General features: G+C 48.1%; 1 protein-coding gene across 1 annotated transcript in view; it reads left to right on the top strand.

Moving 5' to 3' along the window:
- The first annotated feature begins 2,256 nt into the window (after positions 1-2,256).
- Positions 2,257-14,782, top strand: part of Tm7sf3 (transmembrane 7 superfamily member 3) — a 31,311-nt gene continuing 18,785 nt past the window's right edge. Inside the window, exons 1-3 of the mRNA XM_032905411.1 lie at positions 2,257-2,538; positions 11,376-11,530; positions 14,015-14,165. Coding sequence (XP_032761302.1) covers positions 2,463-2,538; positions 11,376-11,530; positions 14,015-14,165 — 382 coding nt within the window. The 5' untranslated portion in view covers positions 2,257-2,462. The remainder of the gene's footprint in view (positions 2,539-11,375; positions 11,531-14,014; positions 14,166-14,782) is intronic.

Raw genomic sequence — 14,782 nt, 5'->3', positions numbered from 1 at the left:
TGCAGCAGGAGGTTGAAGCCAGCCTGGGCTACGTAGTGAATTCTGGGCTACCCAATGAAAGCCCAAGACTGTATTTCACAAAAACAAAATAATAATAATAATAATAATAATAATAATAATAATAATACCAATGCCAATAATGGAGCACGAGGAATGTAATTGATACTTGAAAGAATTAGGTACCCGTTTAATGCGTGTGATGTGATGACTTGGATGTTTGTGTTCCTCTGTGAGCCTTACGTGGAAGTGATGGATACCTTCATGCTGACTTTCAGAGCATACTCATACCGCAGACCCAAGGAGACTTTAAGTCAGCTGTTCTCAACCTGTGGGTTTCGACCTCTTTGGGGGTCAAAAAAAAAATCCTTTCACGGGGGGGGGGGGGGGGAAGGTGTTGGCACCAGCACCGACACGGTACCAAGAATCGGGCGAAAGCCTGCGGGATGAAAGAAACACACAGAACACACACACAGGTTATCATGTCAAGCCAGGAGAGGAAGAGAGGAAGAGAGAGAGGGGGAGAGAGAGGGGGAGGGGGAGAGGGAGAGGGAGAGAGAGAGAGAGAGAGAGAGAAGAGGAAGAGCAGAAGAAGAGTGAGAGGGCGGAAGAGAGAGTGAGAGTCTCCTGTAGCTTTATTCACCACTTATATACCCAAGTTCTCCAGGTAGAAAATATCTGGGAAGCACAGTGGGAAACCCTGGCTCGTGACTTTGGTAACAAAAGACGGACTTCGAGATCTGAATTAATTAGGGAGAAATCTGAGAAGACCAGCCTAAATCTCAAGGATAAAGGCTGAGGAAGTAAAAGGCAGAAGTAAATTGACCACCACCCAGGTGTGGTCCAGGTGTGTCGGTTCCACTTGCATCAGCCGGGCTCAGCAGAGGTCATGCAATGGAGACACCCAGTGTTTACTACTTGGTCTTTTCTTCCTGTGCCATAAATACATGGGAGAGGCCTCTGTCCAACAATCCCATGACTTTAACTGTGGCCATACAGTTACAAAGCAGCCAGGCCCAAATCCAATATGGCTCACTACAGGGGGGCACGTAAGTCCATTGGAAAAACACAGAGATTTATGACTCATAACAATAACAAAATTACAGCTATGAAATAGCAATGAGGATAATTTTAAGGCTGGGGGGTCACCACAACATGAACTGTATTAAAGGGTCACCTGCATTAGGAATGTTGGGAGCCACTGCTTTAGCTGGTGCTGCATGGACTGGGTCCACTAAGTTAATTTGTTTACCGATTTTACCGTTACTATTTTTCGACAGTCTCACTATGTATGGCGTCTGTGTTCTCGAGCTCTTAGCAAGCTTCCCACCTCAGCCTCCCAAGCGCTGGAATTACAGGCACCAGACATTCTGCCTTTTCCATTTAAAATGTTAATCTATTTATTTTAAAATAGGTTTAGGTTACAGGGGGAAAATTCGAAGTTTCTCACATATTTTACATCCATTTCTTTCACATTGGTGTCTTACATTGAGACACATCTCAGTGAAAAGAATGATTGATGTAGGTTATATTGTTAACTCGTCTGTGTTATGTTTGTTTTTTTAGTTTTTTTTTCCAGTCCCCTTTTCATAAGTGCTTTTTAAGATACTAAGAATCCTGTTTGCGGCTTGGGGCACCTCACTTGATTATACTCCAGTTGAGAGTTGCACACAGGGGACAGTGAGGCAGGAGGACTGTTGTCAGTTCCAGGCCAATGTGAACTACAGAGCAAGACCGTATCTCAATAAAATAAAATAAAATGAAATTCATTAGTGGTGGCACAGGTTTATCTTCCTAGCCCTAGGGGGAAGTGGCAAGAGGTCAGAAGTTCAAGGTCATCTCTACTACATAGCGGCTGGAGGCCGTTCTGGATTGTGCTAGACCTGTTGTAAGAAAAACAAACAAACAAAAAAACAAAACGAGGAAAGTTATTTGGCATAGTTAGTAGCTGGGTGGTGGTGGTGGTGGTGCACGCCTAGTTCAGGCAGAGGCAGGAGGATCTATGAGTTCAAGGGAAGCCTGGTATAGAGTGAATTGCAGAACAGCTGGGGCTACAAAAAAAAAAAAAAAAAAAAAAAAAAAGAAAAAAAAAAAGAAAAAAAAATTAAGAAAGGGAGAAAAGAGGGGTTGGGGATTTAGTTCAGTGGTAGAGCGCTTGCCTAGCCCTGGGTTCGGTCCCCAGTCCCGAAAAAAAGAAAAGGAAAAAAAGGGAGAAAAGAGAAAGAAAAAAGAGAAGGAAGAAGAGAGAAAAAAGCGAGTAGGAGGCCCCGCTCGCCCGCTCGTCCGGGTAGGAGGCGCGCGCCCGCAGGGGCCTGCCGAGGACGCGCGCGACCGTCAGCCCGGAAGCGCGCGCCTGGCGGGGCTGGGGCCGCAGGTGCACGCGCGGGGCCAGCGGATGAGAGCGATGCGCGCGGGCTCTCCGGGGTAGAGCCCCGACCCGGCCTGCGCGCCCCCGGCCCGCAGTGATGTGGCGGCTGCGCCTGCTGGTCCTGGCGGTGCTGGCGGCGGGCAGCGCGGAGGCCCAGGCGAACTCCAGCGACGGTGAGCTTCCCGAACTTAACCTCCGCTCCCGCAGCAAGGCCTCAGGCCGCCGGGGTCTGGGCAGTCCTCCCCGGCTGCTGATGCGCTTCAGGCCGCGGGTTCGGGACCGGGTCCATCCTGTCAGCGCCTCGTTTGGGCTGGGAACCGAGCAGAGATAAGTAGCCCCTTTCGAGGCATTCTTCCCCGCTGGGAGCAGCCATGTTTGTGGTTTTAATTGGACAAATTGAAACGGCCTTTTAAGCTGAATTTCAGGGAGCACGGCTGTAAGCGCAGCACCTCGGAGGCTGCGACAGGAGGATTATGAGTTCGAGACCGATCTGGACAGTGAGAGTCAGGCCAAAACTAAAACCAAACCCAACCGGTCAGCTACCAGGCAGCTAAGTCTGTCGAGGAACTAGCGTTCCACGCAGTAGCTGGCTTTGACACTCCAAAATCTAGGTGCTTTTCTTTTTTTTTTTTGGTTCTTTTTTTCGGAGCTGGGGATCGAACTCAGGGCCTTGCGCTTCCTAGGCAAGCGCTCTACCACTGAGCTAAATCCCCAACCCCTCTAGGTGCTTTTCAAATGGGTGATGTTTTGCAGTTTGAGAGGAAAAAATAAGCCAGTGATGATGGGACATGAAATCCTAGGTCATGTGTTGAGTGAGAGGGGTTTAGCGACTGCTGGGAGGGGGCAGGGGCGTTAATGGGAACCATGAAAAGCACTAATTGTGCCAGGCTGGTGATCACGTGCCTTTTCTGGCTGCATTAACTACATTCCTTGCTTCGGCTGGAGATAAGTGGCAAATACAACAGTTTTCTGAATGATTGGATCATTTTTCCTAGAGGTTTATCTGTGAAAAGCCGGGGTTAGAAACCTCATTTTAAGATCTTTGGGTACAACTAAGGACAGTACTGAAAAGTACAGATATTTGTGTGTTGAGTGAATACACACACACACACACACACACCCTTCTATTTTCTTGACGAAAATTCTGGCTGATAGTTGACAGGAAGCGTTGGCCTCTGGCAGTGTGCTAGGTCCATTTCACAGCCTGAGCACTCTAATCCTCAAAGCCACAGGAGATAGAGATCCAGAACTCTCTCTTCGGAGGCTCAAGATGCTCATTAGACAAACTTAGCAGCACCTGGTGTGGCGCCCTACAAATTGCATGGCCCCTGCACCTCAGCAGAGCCCCTTTCTGAGGAGAACATCTTGCCCAGGGGCTGGGAATGGAGCTGAGTTGGTAGAATGTTCGACTAGCATTTAAGAAGTCCCCGTGCCCTTCCTGAGCACGACATGGACTGGGAGTGGTAGTACATGCCTAGATCCTGCGTTCAGAACATGGAGGATCGAGAGTGCACAAAGTCAGATTCATCCTGCATAAGGATGATAAAGCCAGCCTGGGCTACAGGAGACACTATCTCAAAAAAAGGAAAAAGAAAACCAAACCTTTTCACAGCATAAGGCTTTATATTTATTCTGTGAGCCCTTGTCTTTGAAACATCCTTCCGGAGAAAGTGGGAGAGGGGAAGGGTTGAGTTCGGGGTTGATCTAGAAGGGCTCCTCAGTCTGGAGGGCTGGGAAGCATAGCTTTTATTTCCAGTTTGCAGCCTCAGTACTTAATCCAGAAGCTTTTCACTGACGTCGGGAAAGAGAGGCAATAAGGTGAGGATTAGTTTTTATTTCTTCTTACACTGTCTCACCTCTGATTACGGCACGACACTGCTGCCGCGTGCTGTGCTTTTCTTCTTAGGTTAGTTTTGTTGTGTGCAGGACAGGGATGGGACTCAGGGACTCGACAGCTGCGTGATTGAAAGCTGACATTCCCTGTGTGGCTGGTGAAAGGCAGCTCGGACATTCGATGGCTCACTGACGAAGGGCGAGCCTCCGTGAACAGCCCAGCTGGTGTTAAGATACAGGTGGCAGGAGTTGTACCTCCGTGTTAAGAGGATCTGAGTCTCAGTGGCTGGATGCTCAGCGAGGGCTGGGAGACAGATGGACATTCTGGTCCAGGGACTCATCTACAGGTCTAGTCACCCACTCTCTACTTGACAAGGTGTCTTCATTTTTGTCTTAGATTTGTACCTGGTTGCTCACCTGCCCTGGCCTGCAGGGGTTCAGCAGAGACCTGGGGGTGGGAGGGCACAAAGAAGAGGAGCAAGTCTATGCTCTGACCAAGCTCTCAAACTTTAATTAAAAGACTGAGGTTTATAAAGACAAGCAGGCCGGAAGGTCATCCAGGACTCAGGACCCATACACCACTGCCACCACCCTCCCTATAGCCCTAAACCGTAAATTGCAGGTATAGACTGATAAGAACTGATGGCTGGAGACAGAAGCTGTAAAGGTGATAAGAACGGACAACTGGCTAGGTGTCCCAGAAGGTGTAAGTGCGCTTGACACTCCTGAAACGTTCCTGAGGGTGTGTAAGCGGCACTCACCTGGAAGCCCACCCTTTAAGAGCTGAGCGGGGCCCACATTTTGTACAAGGGCATTGGGCCACCTGTGTGGATAGGCACATCTGATGGCTTCCTCCCAAACACCCTTGAAGGGTCATGTGTTTGTTGTGGTGTGTCCGTTTAGTGTCATGCATTTACTTTGTGGAGCTGAGGATTGGACCCTGGTCCCTGCACACACCAGACAAGCATATCACACTGAGCTAGATCTCCAGTCGCTGCCATCCGAAGATAAAAAGCATTAGCATCTGAACTTGACGCTGCACACAAGTAATCCTGAGCGCCTCAGAGGCTGTGACAGGGGGATTGCCTCCAGTTCGAGGCCAGTGTAGGCCACACAAACAAGACCTTATCTCAAAACAAAGAACACAAACAAACACAAATCGTAAGGGATAGCTGAATGGCACCCAAGTAGCTGGACCACTCTTACCCTGAGGAGAATTAGGAGGGATATGCTTTGTCGGAGCTCCTAAAGCTGGCTGCTGTGTTAGCTGGCACAGACAATGGAGGGAAGTCTGAGGTACATTTTAGTAACACAGTCAAAGAGGGAGGCGGTGGTTTTAAGATAGAGATCTGATTGGGAAAGAGGAAAAGATTAGGAGTGGAAGGTCTTCCTAGAGTGGAGTTAGCGAAGGAAAAAGGGACTCTGGATGGTTAGGGATGGAGAGTACGAATGGAAATAGAAAAACAGCCCCTCCCATTGAGACGGCAGTTTGCGTTTTTAAAATGTTAGGCAAAGGGGCTGGGGACTTAGCTCAGTGGTAGAGCGCTTACCTAGGAAGAGCAAGGCCCTGGGTTCGGTCCCAAGCCCCGAAAAAAAGAACCAAAAAAAAAAAAAAAAAATGTTAGGCAAAGCAGAGCCATAGCTCTTCCAAGTACAGTTGGAGTTAGCACCCCATGTTGACTGGGCCGCCTGCTCTGTAATGTCCTTTGATGTGCTGTCTGCTTCCCACACCCCAGTCATAAGATCTAATTATGCCAGTCAAATGTTTCTGGTGACTCCTTCTCCAGATGGCTCGGAGGCGAGGGTAGGGTCCTATTAACTTCTGCAGGATGCGTTTGGGTATGTCTTCTATTGCCAAGCCTCTTGTGAATAAAAATTAAATGCAGTTTCCAGCAAGGTTGAGCGTCTCAGACTTGTCATGACCCAGCTAGCTGTTTGGGAAGTTGAGGCAGAAGGATTACTTCAACTTCAAGGCCCATTCGGGGTATACCGTAAGGTCCAAGGCAGGGTGGGCAACTTAGACTCCGTCTTGAAATGCAAATATTAAAAAGCTAGGGTTGTGGTTTAGTGGTAGATGGCTTGCTCAGTACTTGAGAGGCCCTGGGTTCAATCTCCAGTACTGGAAACCAACCAAATAATATTAAAAACAAACAAAAGGAAATTAAATGAGGTTTCTATCATGCTTGTGGCAAAGGCAGTTTAGTATTTCCTCTCTCTCTCTCTCTCTGTCTCTCTGTCTCTCTCTCTCTCTCTCTCTCTGTGTGTGTGTATGTGTGAGTGTATGTGTATGTGTGTGTGTGTGTGTCTTTTACAGTTGTTCCCCACCCCTGTTCTTCTCTCCCATTTCTGGGTTATTTTTGGTGGTACTGGGAATTGAACGCATAAGCCATACCCCAGGCCCCACCTTAAGTATTTTTCACGCGTTTCTCTCTGGAAACAGTCCCCTCATTGCAGCTTATGATAGGCAGAGCATCTCAGAGAGGACATGTTAACCCTCTCCCCATGAGGGTCTTTTTGGGTCCAATCTGAAGATGCCTGAGCATTTTTGGGTCTCCAAAGCAGTGGCAAGCTACAGAAGTGCGTGTTCCTTGCTGTGTAGCACTTGTAGGCTATGAAGCCGTCTCCCATTTGCTGGGTGGTTTAAGTAGCAGAGCAACTTCCCTTTTACTGTGAGAGAACAGAGGCCCAGAGGAAATAAATACCTTGCCTTAAGTCACAGTGTTCTGTCCGTGTTGAAAAGACATTTACCGCCAGGCCATTGGTACAGTGCCAGACACTGGGTCGTCAGATATGACCAAGACCTGCATAGCCAGGAGGGGAACCACAGGAGCCTGGGTTAAAATGCAACCTTCTGTACAGATTGCGCAATGGTCCTTGTCCAGGGAATCATTTCCCTCCCGAACAAAGCAGATGGGTTAAGAATGGAGACGTGTGAGTCTCTCTTATTCTCCAGACTTGATGTTAGCAGTCCTCAGTTACTTGGAGAACTGCCTGCTTTGTTTTCCAAGACAGGGCTAGCCTTGAACTATACATAGCTGAGGATGACTTAAACACCGATCCTCCTGCCTCAACCCATCTCCCCAGGCACCCAACACCTGCGTATACAACGCTGGTGCTCAAACCCAGGGCTTTGAGCATGTTGGTGGGGCTGGTCAAGCCCTCTCCTGACTGAGCCACACTCCCAGCCCTTCCTCACGATGTTTGAATGAGTGTTTTCAAACTCCTGTCTGTGGCTATAACTAGGCATTTTCATTTAAGTGGCATGGGGGATTCTTGGAAAGGGAACAAACAAGCAGGTTATATTGTAGTTTCCTTATGATAAGGACGCTTCATAAGAACTAGAAAATGTTAGAATTAAGGAACTGTGCTTGAAAAAGAGACACTTTAAGGCACCCATTCCTAACGTTGCCGATGTTAGGACCTCAGGGCCAGCTGTTAGATACCATAGACTGTCTCCCGGCACACACGCCTTCACTATCTGCCTTTAGCAGGTTCCTGCCACAGGCGTGTGGGGTCGGGGCTTCCGTGGAGCCTCGTGTCTGAAAAAGCAGGCGCTCTTTCTTGTGGTTCCTAGGAGCCTGGGTGAACTTCCTGAAGTGAGAAGCACAGGCTTCAGCTTGGAGTTTCAGTCCTGCTACCTAGGTCGTGTCTCGGGCTCTTTAAGTTGTGACTTTTTAGACAGCAAGACAACTTAGGTATGGTTTAACCGTAAGGGCAAAGGTCATCTGATACGCCGTGGCATCAAAAAAAATCTCACATTAAGTTGACCACCTGACCTGTAGGCTACCTAGAATACTTCCCTGCAAAACAGAACTCTATTTTATTTTATTTAGGGGAATTTTTGATACAGAGTTTCATATAGTCTAGTCTGGCTTTAAATTCGCTATCTAGGCTAGGATGACCTTAACCCCTGGTCTGGTCTTCTGGTCTCTGCCCCTGTGGTGGTTTGAGTAGGACGCTCCTGATAGACTTATGCCTTTGAACACTTGGTCCCTAAGTATCAGCACTATTAGTATTGTATTAGTATTGGCACTACCAGGAGGTGTGGCCCTGCTGGAGTAGGTGTGGCTTCGGTAGAGGAAGTGTGTCACTAGAGGGTGGGCTTTGAGGTCTCAGAAGCTCAAGCCAGTTCTCTCCCTGCTGCCTGAGGATCCAGATGTAGACCTCTCAGCTCCTTCTCCAGCACCGTGCCCGCCTGGATGCTGCCATGTTCCTACCTCGATGATGATGGACCGAACCTCAGGACCTGTAAAGCCCCAACTAAATGTCTCCCTTCCTAAGGCTCGCTGTGGTCACCGCAATAGAAACCCTAACTCAAAAGAGACTCTGGGTGTTGAGATTCAAAGTGTGCAGGCCATGCATAGCAATTTTCCTTAGTTCGTTTTTCACACTAGAGCAGCAGTGGCTGTGCTTGTCAATGGGTGCAGTTATGATCTGCGTGCACTCAGTAGCTTTACAAAGGGGCCAAGTTAGAATCCCCACACCCCCACTCCCCACCCCCTGGGAGTACTGGTGTGGAGCTCAGCTTCACACATGCTAAACAAACACTCTCTCACCGAGATGCAGCTTCCGCCTGGAATCCTCAATTTTAACATACGGATGCCTAGCATTTAAACATCTTCTCGCACACGTGTAGAAATAGCCTTGTACCCTGCAGATTCAACCAGCTGCAGACTGAAAATAATTCTTTTTTTAAAATTTCATGTATGTGAGTACACCGTCGCTGTCCTCAGACATACCAGGAGAGGGCATCGGATCCCATTACAGACGGTTGTGAGTCACCATGTGGTTGCTGAACTCAGGACCTCTGGAAGAACAGTCGGTGCTCTTAACCCCCGAGCCATCTCTCCAGCCCCCTGAAAATAATTTTTTAAAAGTGTATCTGTACCAAATGTGATCAGATTTTTCATGTCGTTGTTCTGTAGCAGTAAAATGATGATGTAGCACTTGTGTTAGGTGTGTAAACAATCCACAGGTAAGTATGTGGGTATAGGTCTGCCATAACACCACTTTAAAAAAAGAAATATATATATATATGTATATATATATGTATATATATATATATAGAGAGAGAGAGAGACACACACACACACAGAAAGAGAGAGAGAGAGAGAGAGAGAGAGTGTGTGTGTGTGTGTGTGTGTGTGTGTGTGTGTGTGTGTGTGTGTGTGTGTGATGTGTTGTGTGCGTGGGCCTTATTCCCTTGAACAGAGCCTCTCATTGAACCTGGAACTGCACTGGTGTCCAGAGAGCCCCAGTGATCTTATCCTTGACCTCCATAGCATGGAAGTTACAGTGTATGTGGCTGTGCGGGTGCTGGAATTTGAATCGAGGTCCCTCATGCTTGATGAGTAAGTGGCCTTACCCACTGAGCCACCTCCTCATCTCCTGTGGTATCTACTGTTTTATGTGAGGTGTGGGCAGGGATTGGCAGTTGGAGAGTTTGGGACTTGTGTCCTGTGGATGCTAAGGGATGGTGGTACATATACCAGAGTGTCAGCTGCAGGGGATGTTTGCACAAGGGGAGGCAGTGGGCAAGTGTTGAGAGCTTCCCTATATTGTGTGTGTGTGTGTGTGTCTGTCTTGTTGTTTTTTTTTTTACAAATTTAAGATATAGACTCAAGGCAGAACCTGAACCTTGAGGCCATCGAAGCTAGAAGCTTTTGTTAAATCAGGAAACTTCTGATAAGAACCCTTTGAAACTTGACAAAGAGTGTGTGTAGAGAAAGGCCATTTGACATATACTCTCGGGGATGCCTGCTTTTAACTTTGCTCCTCCTGTTTTCAGTGGCCAGTTTGCCTGATCATTTTAATTGCTGTGGTCCTGATTCTTTTCTAAGGATTTATTTTATTTATTTTATGTGTCTATGGTGTTTTGTCTGCATGTACGCCTGTGCACCACACGTGTGCCTGCTGCCTCTGGTGGCCAGAGAGGGTACTCGATCACCTGGAACTGGTTATAAGCAGTTGTGAGCTGCCATGGGGGTCCTGGGAACTGAACCTGGGTTACTGGGAGAACAGCTGGGCTCTAACCTGCTCTGAGCCTTTGGTCTTATGATTCTTCACTGTCTTTCTAGTTTGTTGGAATCTCGGAGAATGATTCTCACCTCTGGGTTGAAGAGGGAGGTTAAGGAAAGTTAGCCACCAGCGTATCTCTAGCGGTGGCTTCAGTGTCTTCCAGACCTTCTGAGCTGTCTGGTGCAGACTCCGTGTCCTGGGGAATAATGAGGGCCACCGCAGCGTCTCAGGAGTACATTGGAGGAAAGCCCAAGAGATGATGGCCTGCGGGCGGCTCCGGTAGAGGAGCTGTAATGAATTTGCATGCTCAGATTTTGGGCCCAGACAGCTATTTTTTTTTTTTTTTTTTTGTTCTTTTTTTTGAGCTGGGGACCAACCCAGGGCCTTGCGCCTCCTAGGCAAGCGCTCTACCACTGAGCTAAATCCCCAACCCCCCAGCTATTTTTATAAGTACAGCATACTTGTCAACTGAGAAAACGAGGAAAAGTGTGTGTGGGGTAGGGGAGTGGGAGGGACACAAAAGGAAACCAGAAAATGGAGGACAGAAATGAGCTCCTTGCACTGTGGAAGGATACTGGGCCCTGAGGGCCAGGGACAGTGACCCACCACAGCCGACAGGCCAGAAGGCATATTTTGCATTGTTTTTGATATAGGGTCATTTAAAGAAAAGTGAATTAAATTGTTGCCATTTTCATACATGGGTTCGGACTGGTGGGCTCAATAGAGATATAACTGAAGTAGGTGAATCTGTCAGTAGTCGCAGCTCAGCAGGAAGGATCAGCCCGTGAGCCCCCGCTGCTGCCCGTGACGGATTGTCCACAGGGCAGGCCTGGGACACGTGACCATGGCAGTCGTGATTCAGGATTGCAATGGCTTCATCCTACCAGTCTTCAGCTTTAAAGTTTCCTTATCCTCATGGTGACATGTGTCACCCAGACACAAATAGGGTCTTGCTCTGTACTCCAGGTTGGCCGTGCACTCACAGATCCCTCCGCGCTAGCCTCGCAAGTGCCGAGACATCAGGTTTGCCCCGCCATACCTGAGTCCCAAGGGGCTTTCCCAGGGTTAGGTTAGCGTCGTACGTTTGTTTACGGATGAAATTTCCACAAATAGATGCCAGAGGTGCAATATTGTGATGAGAATACTTTTCTCGTTGTAGGTTTCCTTGAATTTTCTGTGGGAAAATTTACGTACTTTGTGCTCAGCAGGCGCTTTCCACAGGAGGCCGTTTTGCGCCACATTTCAAGCAATGTGACCTTTCTTCTTTTCCAAATACACTCACAGTATCAGAACACCACAGTTTCATATACTAAGGTAAGCGCAAAGGATTGCTTCAGTAAAAAGAGTGTCTCTATAATGTCGAGTCTTGTGTGTGATGTCTATAATGTCGAGTCTTGTGTGTGATGTCTGTGTATGAGTGGGCCTGGTCGCCATGCGGCAAGGTTTCAGCCATCTTTAGTTGCCAGACCTCACTGCCTGGGCTGCCTTCCATACCCTTGACTCACAGACTGTATAGGTGAACAGAACTGCACAGGGTTCCAGAAATGACTGTGAAGAACAGAGCTCTTTCTTCTGTCCCTTCTGGTGGCCAGCGGTGTTCTTGGTCTTGTTTTGTTTCATTGTTTTGATTTCTGGTTGCTGTGGCAATGGGCTCTCTGAAGCCCGCTGACTCTGTAGGCAAAGCCACTGGCTTCGAGACTGGCCAAGTTGAAACTCACCTGGTACATTTCCCCTTCTCATTCTCTTAGCTTTAAGAGAACATTCCAACTGTGGAGACAAGAGCATTAGGCCAGCTTCAATCACACAGTGAGGCAGAGAGGACCCGACCTACGTGAACGCTTGCCTTAAAGGAGAAAAGATTTCCAGCAGGATTGCTCACTGGTTAAGGGCTTGGTTCCCAGCACCCATACAGCAACTCACAACTATCCTCACTCCAGAGGCTCAGATTCCTCCTCTGGTCTCCACGGGTACCAGGCATGAGCATGGTATGCAGAAATGCATACGGCAGAAACACTCATACACATAAAATAAGTAATTAAACAAATCTTTAAAACAAACCCTTTTTATAAACTGAACTCTTTGGGGCCAGAGCTCTGGTTTGTCTTGTTAGCCTCAGGGCTGGACAGAGTCAGCCTTGACTCAGTTGAACTGTAGTGCTTGGAAAGTTCAATGTGCAAGTCATAGAGGCTTGTTTGTTTGTTTGTTTTGTTGCCTTCCCATATTAAGCTGGGAATGAACTCCAGGCCGTCAGACTCCACAGGAAGCACTGGTCTGCACCCTGACCCCTGGTAGTCTTGGTATTAAGAACTGGAATCTGAGGGCTGAGGAGAAGGCCCAGTCTACAGGACCTGAGTTTGACTCTTTTTTTTTCTTTTTTTCTTTTCCTTTTTTTTTCTTTTTCTTTTTCTTTTTCTTTTTTTCGGAGCTGGGGACCGAACCCAGGGCCTTGTGCTTGCTAGGCAAGCGCTCTACCACTGAGCTAAATCCCCAACCCCCAGCCCTTGACTCTTAAAACCCACCAAACCAAACCAAACCAAACCAAACCAAACCAAACCAAACCAAACCAAACCAAACAGTGCCCCTGCCCCACACACACACCAAAACCCAGCCAGTCCTGGTGTGGGTTTGTTAACCTTAGGTTTGGGGAGGTAGAAACAAGGCTCAACTGGTTCATCAGTCTAGACAATCAGTGAGAGATCGTGTCTTAAAAAGTCACCTGCTGGGGATGGAGACATGGCTTAGCGGTTAAGAGGCCTGGGTTCAGCTCCCAGCACTCACAGCGCAGCTCATAACCATCCACAACTCCAGTTCCAGGAGATCTGACCTCTGAGGGCACCAGGCACGCACGTGGTGTACATTCACACAAGCAAGCAAACCACTCACGTACATAAAAGGAAACAAATACTAAATCTAAAATATATAAATTAGATAAAATAATAAGTTGGAGAGGGATAAAGGGCAATACCCCATGTCAACCTCTGTTCTCCACACGTGTGCTCGTGCACTTGTCACATGTGTGCTCACACGTCCACCACGTGTGTGCTTACACACTTGCCACATGTCTGTTCACACACTAGCCACATATATTCACATATCCTCACCACATGTGTGCTCACGCATCCACCATGTGTGTGCTTACACACTTGCCACATGTCTGTTCACACACTAGCCACATATATTCACACATACCACATGTCTGCTCACATACCTGCCACATGCCTGCTCACACACTCACCACACGTGTGCTCACACGCTTGGCATATGCACATGGCTACATGTGCATATACACAAACATATATACATGCATAGACTCAAAAGCAGTAACCGGGATGCGGACAGAAGAGAGCCTTTCCAGTAAGATGGCACCCCTGTAAAAAGGCTCCCCAAAAGTGGCTTCCTCACTCTGCTGTGTTCATAAACCATAAAACCTGTTGTACTTTGTCACAGAAGTTCAAACCGACTGAGGCAATAATCTTGCTAAACCTTTCTCCGTTCGCTTATTTCTTTTGTATGTGTGTTTTGCCAGTATGTCTTCATGTGCATCACCTCTGTGCCCAGTACCTGTGCAGGCTTAGAGAGGGCATCCGGTCCCCTGGAACTGGAATCACAGGCTGTCGTAAGCCGTCATGTAGATGTTGGGAATTGAACCCAGGTCCTTTGGAAGGGCAACCAGTGCTCTTAACAGCCAGAGCCATCTCTCCAGCCCTCAGTGATAGTTTAGAGAGTTCCCCCATGTGAAGGCTGGATATTAGAGCAGAGAGATGAAAACTTCATGGTGGCTTTCCTTCCCAAATGCAGACTCTCCTCCCCAGCACCTCAGGAACAGGCAACGACAGAGGACTGGTTTTCATTCTTAGACCGGAGCAGATTATGTGCACTTGGTACTTGGAGACAGAAGACACTAAGCCCGTTCAAAGTGTGGCCGTTACACTCTCCTACTCAGAAAGAGGTAATTCCCTACCCAGTTCATCCGTGGATACGAGCTTTGCCTGTTTGGGGAATCCTAAGGGAAATGATCCTGATACAATGGTTTATCACGGCGTCATTTATTTAATCGGGGTGTTTCTCTGGGAGAGAGGTGGAGAGCTAGTGGGACTGGAAGCTCATGTTGACTAGGAGAGCTCAGTCCTTGTGACTGTGGGCGGAGGAGGCAGTAGGCTTATCCTAAAGAAGGTGCAGGGTTTGGAGAGTGGTGGGCAACTGTGTGTGTCGAGCCAGACAGCAAAGAGCCCTGAACACAGTTTGCACACATTGCTAAGCTGGGTTCAAAGGAAGCATAGTGTTTGAACGGGGAGCAGCATAGTCCATTTCATCGTTAGAAAGCTGACCACAGCGGAACTGGTGGTGTAGCTTGGTTGGCCAGTGCTTACCCAGCATGCAGCACACCCTGGGCTCCATCTCCAGCACTGTGTAACATTGGGCATTGTGAGACACACCTGTAATCCAGCACGGGAAGGTGGAGGCAAGAGGACTAACAGGTCAGAGCCAGCTCCATGGCAAGTTGAAAGCTAGCCTGAGCTACATGAAAGAGAAAGAGCTGAGTCAGGACTGACTGAGCCTTGTGGC

Source organism: Rattus rattus, chromosome 6 (genome assembly GCF_011064425.1).
Source record: "Rattus rattus isolate New Zealand chromosome 6, Rrattus_CSIRO_v1, whole genome shotgun sequence".
Classification (NCBI taxonomy): domain Eukaryota; kingdom Metazoa; phylum Chordata; class Mammalia; order Rodentia; family Muridae; genus Rattus; species Rattus rattus.
The sequence above is the reverse complement of the archived record's forward strand: the minus strand, read 5'-3'. Positions and strand labels throughout refer to the sequence as shown.